This window comes from Mycteria americana, chromosome 13 (assembly GCF_035582795.1).
Source record: "Mycteria americana isolate JAX WOST 10 ecotype Jacksonville Zoo and Gardens chromosome 13, USCA_MyAme_1.0, whole genome shotgun sequence".
Taxonomy (NCBI): Eukaryota; Metazoa; Chordata; class Aves; order Ciconiiformes; family Ciconiidae; genus Mycteria; species Mycteria americana.
Genome location: NC_134377.1, coordinates 6,170,818 through 6,186,919, shown reverse-complemented (window position 1 = coordinate 6,186,919; position 16,102 = coordinate 6,170,818). Strand labels below are relative to the sequence as shown.

General features: G+C 45.8%; 2 protein-coding genes and 1 long non-coding RNA gene across 3 annotated transcripts in view; 1 reads left to right on the top strand and 2 right to left on the bottom strand.

Annotated features, from left to right (window-relative positions):
• The window catches only part of PRKAB1 (protein kinase AMP-activated non-catalytic subunit beta 1), a 423,514-nt gene that overhangs the window by 30,121 nt on the left and 377,291 nt on the right, over positions 1–16,102 (bottom strand). The window lies entirely within an intron of this gene.
• COX6A1 (cytochrome c oxidase subunit 6A1) lies at positions 847–2,380 on the bottom strand. Its single transcript, XM_075515801.1, has 3 exons — positions 2,220–2,380; positions 1,701–1,840; positions 847–1,116 (listed from the first exon to the last, which is right to left on the bottom strand). Exons 1-3 carry the CDS (start codon positions 2,320–2,322, stop codon positions 1,030–1,032), a joined length of 330 nt encoding a protein of 109 aa, XP_075371916.1. The 5' UTR covers positions 2,323–2,380; the 3' UTR covers positions 847–1,029.
• LOC142416548 (uncharacterized) lies at positions 6,222–14,444 on the top strand. Its single transcript, XR_012777743.1, has 4 exons — positions 6,222–6,333; positions 7,895–7,973; positions 10,288–10,419; positions 13,641–14,444. It is a non-coding gene; the product is annotated as an uncharacterized LOC142416548 (long non-coding RNA).

Sequence of the window (16,102 nt, the reverse complement as noted above, 5' to 3'; positions counted from 1 at the left end):
TCAGTTCTGCAGCAAGATGCCAAGTCAGCTGCTGCGTTCTTCCTTTTGGGAAAAACAGTATTAATAACAGCTAAGATATAGCGCTCTCTTTCATACCATGCAAAAAAATAGAGAAGTTGCAGAGGAATTAGAAAATGGTTGACTTGCAGAGAAGAAAAACTTCAAAATCAATATTGTACTGGAACAGACTCAGGGCTTTAGAACTGGCTGTTAACTGTGGAAGGTAATTAAGCTCTTCTAGGTTAAGAAGCTTCCGAGTGACACAGTATACATTATACAGACATATGCAATGGAGCAAAAATTGTTTACATTTGTAACACCTGTATGAGAGACTTTGTACAACCAGACTGCAGCTTTACGAAAAGCAGAGTTGTGAGCAACATATGTGCTGATATACTAGAAAATTTGAGAGCTGAAGATTAACATCGTGAAGGCACACAGATCTTAATGAAACAACTTTGCTGCCACTCCCTCTCCCAGAAGGGGCTAGGAGAAAATTGCCTCCATGACTGTTAATAAATACTGTGATAGCTGATTATAGAGAATGTGCTTCATTATGTACTGAATTTTAATCTACAGTATTAGCCTGATAGCTGTTCATTGGGCTGTGAGCTGTGGGCTGACAGTGACAGTGAAACCAGACATGAAGAATATGAAATTGAGTAATGTCCTATGCTGAATGCGTTCCTGTTGTTAGCGTTATCAGGTTCGGGAGCAGGTATTAATTCAGGCAGTCAAACCCCTTTGCTCCTGCGCCGTATCCTGTGGGAAGCCTCAATGTTTTAAGCAAACACCAAACTAAAGAACTTCTAAGTATTCAGATTAACAAAAGAGTCGGATCCTAAATTCGAGTTTAGAGTTGTTTATTTAAAGGACCTCTACACAAGTACAGACAGAGGCCACAACGCCATTCAGCTTCATCGTGGAAGGAATGTGAGTTTCTTAAATGATGGTTCCCTAAACGATGGTTCCCATACAACATGCTGGTCCAAGACGGGAAGAGCCAAAGTTCTGGCTGTGGTCAGAATCTTACTTTTCATCTTCATAACCGGTTGGGAGAGCGTTAACATGGGGATTGTGGAATAGAGTTTTGTTCCCATCGCCCCAGGGGAAAGGCTGTTGAAAGAAGAAAGAAAATAAGCCAGTGGCAGCTAACTGAGCGATCTCTACAGCACAAGAAATCAACAGCAATGTGGACTCAAAGATCACCCAGCGTGACGGGCTGATGAATTAAGCAACTCGGCATCTGTTCCTGGGCTGTAGGAAGCAAGAGTTAGAAAACAGTCTCCCTTAGCTGGGAGCCACAGTGTCTAGGTGACAAGATCTTTGCTCTTGCTTAAACATCAACTGTGCTCTACTGTGAGGACCCCAGTTTTGAGAATTTGGGATCTCCTCTGTTAGCTTTTAGATCTGTATTAGTTCAAGGTAAGTACAGCAGCTCTAGGGCTGAAATGTTTTTCAGCAAGACATCAGCAGGATTACTTGGGGGTGGGAAGGCCTGTGAGTACTATGGGTACTTCATCTGAGCTATGAGAAGCTCTTCTGCTGCCTCAGAAACAAAGGCACAAGTTAAGATCATGGCTACATACGCAGCACCTCACGTAGCAGACAAGAAAGCAAGAGACTCTGTAGTAATCCCAGATGAAGCTCTGCAATCACAGGAAAAAAAGAGGGCCTTTCAACAGAGCAGGTGAACGTACCTTGGTCCTGATCCGGAGGTGAGCGTAAGGAACAAACTCGGGTCTCTCACGCTCGTGCTGTCCTTTCAGGTAGCAGTTCAGCATGCAAACGCCAACCCCGGGCAGAGCCACGACAAAGGTCAAGAGCTTCCACAGGCGGGCTAGTAGGAAGCGTTACAGGAATTAGAACAATAGCCACCCTTTCCATTAGCGTTAGTGACCTGAGAGCACGTTAAATGCAATTAGTACGTTAACGAGGAATTACACTCCACGTCCCTCCCCAGCGCGCGGGTCTCCCTCCCCGTTTTTACCGGGGGAAGAGAGAGCTCCCCGCTCTTGGGGGGATCCTGGCTCGCGGTTCGAGCCACAGCTCCTCCGGGGAGACTGCCGCCCCTCGCCAGGACTCACACCGCCGGGGCCTGCCGAGCGCCCCGGTTCCGCGGCGCAGCCCCGCTCGCCGCAAAGGGCAGCGGCTGTCAAGGGCAGCGGTGCGCCGTCCGCGGGCCCCGGCTACGCCCTCGCCCCGAAGAGCCCCGTTACCTCCGCCGGCCTCGTGGGCCGCGGCCGACATGCTCCGCCCTGGCAGGGAGCGCGGGGCGGCGGCGCCGAGCAGCAGCCGGGAGACCGTTCCGAGCGCCGCCATCTCCTCAGCGTCCCCGGGCGCCCACCGGAACCGGAATCTACGGCGGCCGGCAGGGGACACAGCGGCTGCGCGCGCCGCCGCCCGCCGGCTCTGAGCATGCGCACTCCGCGCCCACCGCGAGCCTGACCTTGCAGGGCAGCGCGCTGAGGCCGCCGTGCTGCGCATGCGCCGTTATTGGGGCGGGGGAGGGGGAGGAACCGTTAGTGACGTAGGCGTCGCGGTGTGTCGCTAAAAGGGGGAATCGGCGCCATTTTGGTGTTGAGGGGTGGAAGGCGAGGCTTGGGGAATGCTGTGAGGACAGGCAGGGTGTGGGAGAGCGCTGGGGACATCTCAGGCGTGAGGGGGCCGAAGGGCTCCTCGAGCAGGGCTGGTCTAGTCTAGAGCTGGGGCAGCCGGGAGGGGAGCAGGAGCGAAGGAGCCCGGTGTCCTGGGGGGCTGCAGAGGGGTACAGGGGCTGTCAGGCTGGGGCACAGAGAGGGGGTCTGCAGTGGGGTGGCTGGCAGTGGTCTGTACTGGCTTCACTGGGTGTTGAAGGGCAACACTGAGTGGGACCTGTGGCCACATGGCTCTCCAGAGCAGAAGGACATGTGCTGATCTATGGCATTGTGGACAGAGAAGGTTGGGGAGGGATGTCTCCCAGGGTGGATGTCCATGAGTGAGTTTCAGAGATGGTGTGTTTGGTGTAGGTGGCCTAGGAGGCAGCTCTGGCATCCTATGTAGAATTTCCTGGCAGTGAAGTGATTGCACAGCTCTATTTGAGTTTCTTTTATGCAACAACAGAGAAGAGCTGTTGTATTTGTTAATGTCACTTTTTCACATTAGGGACCAATCCCATTGCTGCAATATAAAAACTGTTTCAATTATAACAGTAAAAATATGTTTGTCATTAATGAAATGCATTTTTGTAACCACTGATGTATGTTTAATTATGTGGATTTCTGGGATGATTCTGCTGAAATAATAACGTCACTTGAATAAACACAAGATCTCCAGAAAAAAAAAATCATAATTAATTTGCAAATATCTAGATCCTATTTTACTATAATTCTTTACTGGAGCCTGGTAGTTGGCTGTTTGACCTTTGGTAGAAGCCATGTAGATGGAGAGTACATTTTCAAACACTTAAAACCCTGCAGTAAAATGAGAGGGCTCTTGTAGTGGATGTAGAGACTGAAACAGACAGTGGGAAAGCAGAAATGGGGCTTTCAGGAAGGGGCGGTGTGGTGTGGTCTGGTCTGTGAACAAATGATGCTGAAGGAATTGTATTTTCCTCCTAATGAGGTATGTTTGTTTGTGGGAGGAGGAGATTTGTATGTCTCATGAAGTAGGCATCTGTGAAAGATGAAGAGGAGCTGAAGGAAAGTGCAAAAGCTCCGTCCCAGTTTGGGATGATGTTATTACACAGTGGCCAGGGGTAGTACAGGCTCACACTTCACCTTGGTCCCACGAAACTGATTGCTTTTCTGTTGGCAAGACCAAAGCACATAGTGTGGCTGAGTTGCTGTTACAGCATGGTTGTTACACGGTAGGGAGCTATGTTTGCTGCTGGGGAGTGTGATTTCTTTTCCCTTTTTCACCTGGAGCAGGGCTCGTGTCCAAGTTTACTGTGTAGCATATAGGGATGGTAAGATGGCCAGGATCTTGGAAGGCTGTTGTGAAACATACCTTGGCATAAAAATATTGCTCAGTTGTTTATGTTTACTGTATCTTTGCAGTGTAAACTGTTAATAAGCACTTTGGGGTTTATTCTCTTTATTTTTTTAAATCACAATTACCTCTTCCAGTAATTTGCTTTCATATGATTTCATTTAATAAATCATTTTAAGAACAGTCTTGCTTCCATGATGAAAGGAGAGGTTATTCCCTGGTAGCATTGTGTGTAGCTACAGAAGTGGTCTGTCTTAATTGACATGATGCGTTTTGTACAGTACAGACGTGAAACCACTGCAGCTCACCGTGTGTGTCACCATGTGCATGCGCACCTGCCTTGCTGCATGAGGTTGGGAACGTTATGTCATGAAGTTCTTGTCCACATTGGAGGTGGATTTTGCCTTTCTCCACCTGCATCCTTTGGATTCAGGGTTATAAGATGTGTAATATCAGACTTTTAAAAACGAGTTTGCATGTGACTTTTCTTGGGAACAGAAGATACAAGAATTATTTGTATACTATTTAAGTGATGAAATCAAGATTAAGTTCTGTATCCTAAAGCAAATTATGGTATTGTTTTTATAGCAGGAGCTACATAAACAAAACTACTCTTGTTTGTAGCAAAAAGAACTCTAAGTAAGCCACAGCCACTAATGTTTACAAAGGAGAGAAAACAAAAAAGGATCAGCAAAACAGGAAGCAAACTTTTTCTAGGATGAGGAAAGAAGCATAAAGTGGTACTCTAAAATAAAAAGAATTTGTGAGCTGTGCTGCTGCAGAAGCCTCAAAAGACAACGTGCAAGTGTTCACAGGGGGTGAGAGCAGCCAAGGTGTGCTTCTCCCTAGTTCTCCCTGACACCTCCACTCCTCTGACAGTCTTGAAAATGCTCTTCACAGAATAAAATGCTCACAGAGAGCAGTACGTAGTAGTGGCAACTCTTGGCACAGCTGCTCCAGGCTAAAGGAAGTTCCTTGTGAGCACTTCTTCCACCCAAGGGGCTGGTGGAGAGCAACTGAAAATGGGGTTCGAGTCTGTCCTGAACCTGAGCATGGTGGCAGTTGCATTACAGTCTGAGTTACACTGATTTAAGATGGGACTTTCTTAGGCTTTATCATCCCAACAGCTGTGATTAATCTCTGTATTAGGTGTGTCAGGAGTCTAATGGGTCTGATTCACTTCTTCTTTAAATGTGGTGTAAACTGGGAGTTACTGCTAGAAGACACAAAAGATTCTGTGTGAAAAATGTCTTCTCATTGAGATAAGACAGACAGGTATTTGAAGAAACCTAGATATTTTATAAAGTATTGTGAAGAATGTTTTGATATAGTTGTATGAAATATGTTTAACTGTGCCATATGTAATGGTGTTGTCACTGTGATGATTGCTCTCATCCTGACAGCCTGTGTTTTTACAAAGGTGCGGGGAACATATCGGGGAATGAACAGTCAACTCTGCCACTGGCTCAGTAGCTCTGTCTGGATTATTGACCTGTGGTGTGGGAACCCCCTCTTGCACTCACTGGTATGTGCTACTGCTGTGTGGAAAGGACTTCATGTGAGTTTTTCCAAAGCTGACCTATTTGAGGGCCTATAGCTTGATTTAGAAACTAGTTCATCACCTTTAAAAATCCAGTCCTAAATCCAACATTTTGAGGAAGTTTCAACATGTACATTTTTCCAAAAGATCCAGCATCCTGGCAGCTTTCTGAGTGCAGAAATGCTACAAAGTTGGGAAAAGGGGGGGGGGGGGGGGGGGAGTGCCGGTAGCCAGTCACTTTGAGAAAGCTGTTTTCAGTGTGGTGGTGGGACAGGTGGAGGTTAGGACAGAACTCCTGTAATCTGACAGTAAACGTCTCCTGTTGCGAATGCAGCAGGGACACGCAGCACCCGATTTGAACACTTTGGATCATATCGCTGTTCAGTTTAGCAAAATTTGAACGATTGCAGCAAGCTGGTGTTCAGTAGAGATGGAGTTGACTTGCTAAGCTTAAAAAGAATGTTTGTAGCACAAAAGAAAGCTTGGATTTATACGTACTAAGCACAGAAATGCTTCTGGAGGCAGGAAGCTGTAGCCTTCAGGTAATGGCCCTAAAAGTGAGTTTTGAGATAGGGAGGTTCCACTGTAATTCAGAATCAAAGGCCATTTTCCAAAGACTCATCTTTCACCTTTCTTTTTTTTCCTAGCCGCAGTGGTGGATAGCGGGGAGAAGAGGACACGGATAACGGCATGAATCACTGATGAGATACGATTTATAAAAGCCTTCGATACCATCAGCTGGGGCCGAAGGCTCTCAGAGCAATGCCGGACTGGCCCGCCTGGTGGCAAACTGCTTTCACTGGAAGTGCCTCTCCGTTTAGGAGGTTTGAGAACAACAAAGTGTTCACTGGGATTTCAGAGTGTAATCTCATCTCCGTGCATTTTCAAGTTTTCGGGGACCTGCTCGTCCCTTTCAAATAGCAATGTTTCCTCCATCAGATACTGTCTTAACAAACGCGGAGTTCGTGCTGCAGAGATAGCGCCTGCGTCTCAAACTTCACAGAGTTTCTGGGGGGTTCTTCATCTTCTCCCTGTAGTCCTGGAACTGCAGAAATCAATATTCTGCCATCTGTAAATCCTTTGTTCCCCTTTTCACCAGGGCTTTATCAGCTTTGTAAGTGAAGGAGGGAGGGGGAAAGAGGGCGTTGAGAGAGCCATTGTCCCTTCTCTCGGGAATGATCTGGAAGTACTATGCAAATCTTCATTTGAAGACCCTGGGAACTGGGGGAGGGCTTTAGCTGCGAGCTCAGTAGGAGGGGAGCTCTGCATCCCTGCTCACACCCTCCTGCCTAGTGCAAGGAGCTGGGAAGAGTTTTTTGAACTGGCAGAAAAGACATTTTGCACTTTGTGCACTTCTGTGAGGCTTTGCGCTCCTTATGGCTCCTGCTTTGTGCCTTTCTCTGCCTGGTTCTTCTACGTGTTTGTATAGGAATTGGGTAGGGGAGAGATCTAAGAGCTGCAATTAGCGGTGATGAAGTCAGGACGGTGCAGGGTGCAGCACCCCTCCTGGCTCCCTGCCTTGCACCCTGGAGTCTCCCACCGAGCAGTGGTGCAGCTCCAGTGGTGCTAGTGCACGTATAGCCCAACTGCTGCCATTAACATAGAGCATGGATGCGGTTTCAGTAAGCAAATGATTGAGCTGGTCAGGCGTAGTGGAGTAAAATAGTTTGCAGTTCTCAAATTATCACGTTGTAGCCAGGTCTTAAAAAGCCTCCTCTTATGGGGGCAAAGACTCACAGACCAGTACCTGCTTTATGAAACCCTGCAGTCTGTCCTGGCTTGGCTCAGAGCCTGTGTCACCTGTTTTGTATTAGGGCAGGGTCACACTAACTGCCAGTTTCCTGGAAGCTGTGTAGGGTCCTTCTTAGGCCTCATGGAAGGGGAAATATCCTGACTGCATAGACACGTGAATGAACAGGACAGCGGGGGAGGGAGAGTACAGATTCATATCTATCTAGGCATTTTTGTGTTTATAAGCTACTGTAAAAGCAGTCATAGTCTTTTTGATTTTCTGACCTTCATTTTCATGGCATCAGTCCCATTGTTTATTTTTCAAGCTTTGAGGGGTTTTGTGTTCCAACAAACTGTAAAAATTACTTTTGAACAGTGACAGCCCTGGGAAATGCAGCACTGTTCTCTCTGTCCCAGGCTGCTGAGAAGATGCAGATTTTAAAAAATCTTACCTTCTGTCAAAGCCATAGGAACATGTGCCATGAGACCTGATTCTCTGTTACCTCCCACATTATATCCAAAGCAATGTAAAACACTAGTGTTTTGTTCTGCAAGTACTTTACTGCTTTGAGGAGGGAAAGTGCATCACAAGCATACTTCCATATGCACAGTTGGGTCTAAATCTGCTCTCATTTTTTTCATGTGTAACTCTAGAGTGACTCAGCTGACTTGGGTGAACATCCCCTGGAACCCTGCTAGCTGGAAATCAGCCTGGACATGCCCTCTCGCTCCTGTAAGTGCTCCCAACTACCTGTGCACACTCACGCATCCATGTAGATGCTTTTCCGAGTACACTTGTTTGCATGCGGGCTGGTGTATGAATGCACATTCTTCTCACCCGCTCTTCACATATGCATGCAAACACACACGCATTCTCAAGTGCCCACATCCATTCCCTTTCTGTCGTATACATTTGCGCACATACACAGACCTTTTTGAAAGCTCCTGTTTTCAGAAAGGTTTTATTTATAGGTCCTGCCTGGTTGTGAATGTGAAAGGGAGAAAGCCCCTCAGAGGGTTCCTTTCATGTGTAAATCAGCCTAGGCTGAGAGCATTGGGGTCACAGAGAGGAGGATTTCACTCTTAATTACTCAGAGAGAAAGCAGGCAGGGGACTTTCTCAAACTAATAGGGTTGTTCTCTGCTGGGGAAAGCAGCTTGAGACGCCCAAGTTTCTCTTGCATCAGACTTCAGGCTCTGATTCACAGGCCTCTTCTGCCAGTAGCAAGAGCTGGTGTGTATGTGGCACTTGGAACAAACAGTTCAGCTTCCAAACCAGCTATTAAAGATGGTTATGTTCATTCTGATAATTGGGTGTTCTTTGGAGACCGATGGAAGAATTGACCTAGTTTGCTTTATTTTTATGCCACTTTTATTGAAAAATTATGTTAGCCTGTGCTGCGTATATCTGTGACTCCATCTGAGGACCTCAGTATCCTTCCAGACATACCTGAAAACTCCAACCTCTCTGCCAAGTAGAAAAATGTTATTGTCTAGAGATTAGTCCAGTGAGCAGGGCTCTGAACTTGGACTTAAAGCCAGCACTGAATTCGCAGTTCAGCCTGTGTGACCTTTGACAGAAGACTCACTACCCTGTGCCTAGCTGTGAAATGGCATAGTCTTCTCCCTAGAATGGAGCTGTTAGAACAAAAGTCAATATGGACTGTGATACTCTTGGTAATAAGGCTGCGAATGCCAAGGTAGCTGTGGGTGATGAGCATGTCTGAAGAGATGTGCCTTTTTTCCTGGAATGCAATGCAATGCATGGATTCCCCTGCTGAAGTATCATTGTCACCTTTCATCCGTCGACATAAAACTGAATCTGGAAATTTACTGCAGAAATGGGAACACCCCAATCACAAGCCATTGGGTTCTCTACAGGAACCACAGGACTTGCTTGTACAGCCACACACTAATATGAAGTGCAGCTGTCAGTAGTTGCAGGGAAGAGATCTGTGTTGTCAAGTACACATGCACATACAAGCAAGTATATTTTTTAACTTCAGTTGACTCAGTTAAAATTACATCCTCTCATCTTCACCTCCTTTTCATATGGACTCTGCTTTTCTGGAGAGGAAATAAATGCTTTGAGGGCTGAACATTCCCAATCTGTGCACAAACAGCCCCCCAGGAGCCGCGATACAGGATTCTTGAAGCTGCGTTAGTTCAGCTTGCCTGGGAAGGCAGAGGTTTCAGTCCAGGGGCACCTGTTTGAGGAAGCTCACAGTAGTGGTGGGGACTATCGGCAGATGAGGTCAGCAGTCTGAAGTGTCTGCAGAGGTCAGAGAGAAATGAATGGGTCATTTCTTTTGCAAATGAAGAGCTGCAGCCTGGAGCAGCCTTAGCAGAGCCCAGCATGTGGGTCCAGGCTGTTCCTTTTATGAGCTGATGGAAATGGGGCCCAAAAGGACTTCCCTGATGGAGTTCTGTCACAGCCTTTGTTATCTTTGCCTCCTGCAGCATGCACTGGGCATAGAATATGGATTGGGGGTTATCCTGGCTACCAGCACAGTCAAGAGGATGAAGGCTTTATTGCTGCATGGAAAACCTAAGGCTGCAGGGTATCCTTATTGCTATTCCACAAGGAAAATCTTGGTTTAAGATGTAGAACACATGTTTGTTTCTGCTTTAGTGCTCCCTTTTACCCAACCTACACTAAAATGAGTAAACCCAAGGGCTGCTTTAAAATAATGCACATAACTGAGTAACAGGGATTAAGAAGCCTGGATTCTGTTCTTCATTCTGGTGGTAAATTGTCAGTTACTTTGACAAAGCCCTGTGAATGCCTTATGCCTCACTCTTTCTGTAAAACACTGAAGAATAGTCGTGTATTCCTTTTTCTAAAACATTTTGAGGATTTGGGGTACAGAGTGCTTTTTATATGCAAAATGTTGCTGTTAGTAGCACCATCTGTCAATGAAGTAACTAATTTTGTCTACTTTTTACACAACAATGTTACTCTCTCTGAATTGTTGATTTAGAATTAATTTTATGTTATATAAACAATGTCAGCTCTGTCTTGCCATTTGCTCTTTTGCTTCTTTGCAGACCACCAGGGAACTTCTTTTGCTGTGACATTGTAATGGGAGGTGGAGACACCTCGAGGAGAAGGTTGAAACAGACAACTGCACTTACAGTCAATAACATCTATGACTTGAGAAAATCTTGCCTCGATTACAGGTTTGTGTGTGATCTGTGCATGCCGTCTGTCCTATGTACAGGTATTTAAAATAAGGCAGGATGTGGAAATAAGCGTTTCCCTTGTAGGAGCTGTAGGAATAGCTTCCTATTATTATTGTCTTTTCACAGCCTTGGATACAGTAGGGCAGGCAGGGCGGGGGTTTTAAGGGGAAGACAGCTAAGGTTGGAGTAACTGTGCTCAGGGTTTTTCCTCAGTGCTGTGATGTTACAGCCATGACAAGCAGCTAGAAGTTAGAACAGTCCTGGGACTGCCAGAACTTGCACTAAAGAGGAAAATGAACTTAGGTTTAGATTTTACTTTTCAGCCTCTGCTATGTGTGAAGGATTGTTTTTATGGCTTTTATCTCCATTTTCCTTTAGAAACCTCAGGAGGACTGTCCACTCTTCCAGTCTGTTTTGATGTGTTTTAAATGCATGATAGGGAGCAGAGCCACTCTCGCTAGGTTGCAGAAAGAGGACATAAAATCATAATCCATCTTTGGAGGGGTAAGCGTGTTCTTTATTTCCTAGAAGCATCAGCCGGGTTTACCCCACTTTGTAAGAAGAGTTGCAAGAGAAGATGAATGTTTCTGAGGGCTCGGGGACAGTTTCATGTTTGGGGTAAGGCTGAGGTTAGCCATGGAGCCTGTGTCCAGGCAGTAATTTGACAGCAGACATGGGCACACAGTAATGCAGTCTCCTCTGAAAATCAGAGAAGCCTGCTGAGTTATTGTGAGCTGGAGGAGCTTTTCTGTTTGTGGGCACATGGGTCTGCCTGCCTCACGTTGTGCAGACATAACTGAGACATAAAGGAGGCTGGCAAATTGCAGAACACTGATGGAAGGGGGGACAAGGGGCTGAAGAAGAAAAGTTAAGAGTTTGTAGACAAAGGGCTCAAGCCTAGTTTTGAATTCCTAGCAGGTAGTTGGTCTTTAAATGAAAGCATTTGTCAAGTAACATACTGATTTAATGTGGGAATTGGATAGATATCTGCAAAGGTTTTTGCACCCTGTTTGCAGTGTGGTTACAGGAGATGTTAACAGAGAAAGCAGTTTTACTTTCTACCAAGGTGCATATTTGTTCATGTACCTAAACTATGTAGGGCAGGCAGTATAGATAACATCATACAAAGTGAGACACAGATGACACTACAGGGTATGGGCATATAATGTCCCCACAGATTATGACTGATTGTAAAGCACATAACTTGCTTTCCTTCTGGTAGTACCACACCACACCGTGAGCATCATTGTTGGATTATGCAGGGCCTTGCATCAGCTGCACTTTGCTGTACCTGGCTGATGGCCTATATCCCCTGTCCCACAGACCCACTCCTGTTCCACCTGGGCAATGCACCCTACTCAGCATCTCCATTACGAGCAGTGCCTTTCTTGGACCCTACATTATCTCCTTTCACTGTACTGGGACCTCAGTGTCATGATGTAGTTGCTTGGCTGTACTCAGCAGTGGCTGTGGTCAGACTGCACGTCCATGCTGTGCCCAATGCTGAACTGATGGAACAGATGCATTCCACAGAGCACAGCCAGCAGCTCCTCTCTGGTCAGTGTGTGTCCCCTTTTTGTGCCTGTCAGGGAATGTAACAGGCTCTGCATGGCAGGTTGGTAGGCAGTCCCCCACACACTTCCCCCGGTATCCTACCACAGCTCTAGCTGATGCACAGGGTTGTAGTATTTTGAGACTGGTCCATCGTTTCACTTTTTTTTTTTTTTAAACTTTCAAAAGCTTCTTCTTGAGCCTTGAACCATTCCTATGCTGGAGCCTTGTGAATTAATTGCCAAGGACTCACAAGTTGCTGATAGATGCGTGCAGAAACTAGCTACATAGTTGGCCATTCCTGTAAATCATTGGACTCTTCATAAATTTCATTCTGGGCTTTTCCTTAAAAGCCCTCTCCCAAACTGGACACAAGACAATGGACACCAGCAGGCACAGCTCCCAGTGACTAGGATATTGTCACATATCCAAAAGCCTGGTGGGAGGAGCAGACATTAGGTCTGAATTCATCCTGGCAGGGAGATTCGGCTGAGAGGGGAGGAAAAGAAGGTCAGAGGCAGCTCCAAGGAAACGGCTTCGGTTTAAAATGTTTCATTAGAGTTTTCACACTGGAAATATAAAGTACGGGAATACAATTGCTTGGCAGAGGAACCACACTTAGTAACAGTCCTGTATACATTCAGTACTCTATACAGAAGGCGACATTTATATCCTTGGCCATCTCAGCAAAATTACGGGTCCCTCTTGTAAATGTGACTTTCTTCCAAAATAGCTTACATAATCTGGAGATGTTTGTTTATCAATATTGATAAAAGATGTTCTTTTTCCAATAGACTGTTGCTCCCTGCTGTAGCCACGCAGCCTTTGCAGGGCAGACTAGCTTTATCTAAGCAGTGTATCGGTGTCAGTCCAGCTGGGAACAGTATTGGGATACTCACCTCACAGCATTTCCCTTCCCCTCTGTATCTGTCTGATTTTTCCTGTTGTAACTCAATAAGATAATCGTGGTCACCCTTTTCCAAAGGGTTAGTCTTCCCCCTGTTGATTTGACAAGCTCCCTTTTTGAAGATAGTTCTCACCTGCCACTTGAGCTTTGTCGCATCAGGATGTTTTACCTCCTCATGCGGGCAGGGTTGGGAGTTTGGACTGGCGCACATACCTGTGAGATCTAGCTAATGCAGAGTTATAGCAAATGTCACCACTGAGGAGGTAGGAAATGGGATGCCAGTATGTCTCGTCTGCTTTCTTCTTTTGGGACATAGCTTAACCAAAGAACTGAGCAGTTGAAACATCACAGAGGAGTATGTGGTGTGGATGGATTTTTTTATGGGAAGCCAGGAGTAGTTTACATTTGTGTTTTTCTGTTTTAAGTTAGAGGTGAAAAACTTGGAGAGGTTTTGTCATTACATCCCAGTGGCACTTCTGAATTTACTCTGGTTTAGAAAGAAGTGTTTCCCAACAGACTGGCAAAACAAAAGCACGCGTACAGTGCCCTGCAAAGGTCATTCCTGACCAGACCCTGAAACAGCTGAAGTACAGACTGTCAATCTTTCACACTGCCAACCCCCATGGCATGTTTGTACCCAGGTTCTTTTGTCAGCGCTTCAAATAATTTTTATGTTCTTCACTGACTATGCTGGGCAGCATGTTGTCAGGGCCCTGGGTGTACCAGGGTGACTCTGCAACCTCTTCCCCCTGTCCTACAGGTTTGGCTGCCTGTGTTCGAGGTCTGCGCTGATATGGTGGAGTGTAACCTGGGATCACAGTGCTGTGAAAAGAGCTGTGTGCCAAAGAGCTGAGAGAAGCCTGCTGGGGCCTCCCCACTTCCCTTGGGAGCCACGGCACAGAGCTGCCTTTGTCCTCGGTCCTCGTCTGGGGTATGCTGTAGGGGTGTCTGTGCCTGGCTGTGGACCTTGCTGATCTTGACCCTGACTTGTCTTTCTGGCTCAGCCTCAGAGCCGGCTCATCCCTGGGGCTTGTCTGACAGTCATTGGGCTTCTGGCTACATGTGGTTACTGTCACTGGACCTGCTCCGCTCTTCTTGCTTGGTCACTGTGGATCTTTACACTGAGGTCCTGTCCCTGCCTGCCTCGCCGTCAGCCCGGCTTGCCTTTGCTCCTCGTGCTCCCCCAGCTCCTCTGCAGCTGCTTCGCTGCCCCACTCCCAGCATTGGCTGCAGCCTTCTAGACACAGCATCTCCATCTGTCTGAGAAGCCAGAGAGTAAATGGGCAGCGATACGAGAAACATTATGGGATCATGCTGGTTTATTGCTACGACAAATAAGAAAGATGTGGCATTAGGTTTGCCTCCCTTCATTTCCAACTTCCTGAAAAGACAAACCGAAAATCGGGTGTATTGGCAAGAGCTCGGACCGCTAAGAAAACAGCCGGCAGGAGGAGCTCTCTAGACATTTCGCTGGATCATTTTCGGACAGTCATAGCTGCATGTTTCAAGGGCATCACTTTAGATCTACTTTCTTGGGACTTCCTTGCAGACAAACCAGCAGCAGCAGAAGACAGAGGCAACTTCATGGCATTGCAGCTGAGCAGCTCCAGTGATTTTTTTTTTTTTTTTTTTTTTTTTTTTCTCCTGAGACTTCTCAGGTTCCTTCTCCCACCATGATGTCTTTCTTTCTCATTGTTTCAGAAACTTAAAGTGTTCCTGAAGATGTTAGGGATTCTTTTTGGTCCCTGGAAGGGGCCAAGTGTTTAATCTTCCAAGAAAGCTAGTGTAAGATTTTATGGACAGCATCCTAACCACAGAGTAAAGAATTCCAAAGCAATGCTTGTCTTTGCATGGAAAGATATCCTCCTGGATTCCTTGTGACCTCCAAGGGGACCTGTAAGCAAAGAAGCTCTGAAATGTATGAGCACCACTCTGAATATTGGCTTGACAAAGTTATTCAAATAGTTCTGCCTCCTTGTATACAGTTCATCTTTGTCTGCTGTAAGAAGCAGGTACGGAGGACAGTAGTCACTCTTTTGCACAGCACTGTGTTCTCATTATTTAGGTGCAAAGTATCACCCTGCTTCTTAAGGTCAGTCCTGCAGCCCTAAATTGCCTGGGCCCCATGGCTGTGCCTCTGCACTGCCTTTAAAAAACAATTAAGATTATTTTTTTATGTGGTGAATTCTCTACTTTTGTAAGTCCGGCCCTCATTTAGTTATCTAAATGGGAACTAGGTGCCTTCTGGTCTTGAATCTTGCTGTAATAATTATTTTGATTCTGAATGTGCCAGAAACTATTCTAATGCATATCAGTGTAAATTAAGTCAATAGAGATTCTTCAAATTTATCCTGGTGTTCAAGAGAATGGAATTCATGCACTTCAATTTACAGCTTATTAAGTGATCAGAATTAATGAACTCGCAACAACCTTTTTTGTTCTTGTTTACACGTTTTCTTCCTATTCACTCATAATGTACATGATTTAGAAAAAGCGGAGAGTTGAAAAGGCAGTGTGTGGGTCAGATATGTCCCATGGAGCACAGCATTGTGCTTCAGGCTTTAATCATATTTGCAAAGCCGCTATGTAGAAATGGCACCTTCTGACTCAGTTGATGCACAGAAAACCAGCTCAATTTTCAGAACCCTCTCTGCATTCTAAAACCTAGAAAAATATTTGTACTGAGGAACAGGGAAGGTGTTCTTCAGAGTCACTGGAGTTTAATAGATGCAGAACAATTCCTCCCTTTTTTTTTTTTTTTTTTTTGAGAGTCATTATTCACTGTAGTACCACATTTCAGTCTGGAGGTTGGGAATAATGCAAACCATCGGATCCACCTTTCCTTTTATTTTGAGATTTATTTTGAGTCACTTGGGATGTCACCAAGAAAACCTCACATAAACCTTCTTTTTCCCCAAGACCAACTGAAGATTATCCCATACACCAGATAACTGTTCATTCAGTTCAGGGCTGGAATGACAAAAGGTTCCCTTTGATTTTCATAATGTTTAAGGCTAAACTTGTGAGGCTGCATGGTCATCTGGACATCATTTCTCTCTGACTTCATGGAACAGGACAATTTATAAGTGCTCCATCTGATCAATTGCAAAAATTTCAGAGACTTCCTATTATTACTGGGAGAGAGAACAGCACTAACTTGTGGAAATACTAGGAAATCAGAAAGGGGAAAAATAGGGGAGCAACAATAATTTAGATACCACT

What these genes read in the sequence shown, in the direction of transcription:
- COX6A1 (XM_075515801.1), bottom strand. Translation starts at nt 2,322, where the DNA reads ATGGCGGCGCTCGGAACGGTCTCCCGGCTGCTGCTCGGCGCCGCCGCC. An exon ending in GGCCCACGAGGCCGGCGGAG is followed by an intron (nt 1,841 to 2,219) that starts GTAACGGGGCTC and finishes GCTTCCTACTAG; the next exon opens with CCCGCCTGTGGAAGCTCTTG. An exon ending in ACCTCCGGATCAGGACCAAG is followed by an intron (nt 1,117 to 1,700) that starts GTACGTTCACCT and finishes TTCTTTCAACAG; the next exon opens with CCTTTCCCCTGGGGCGATGG.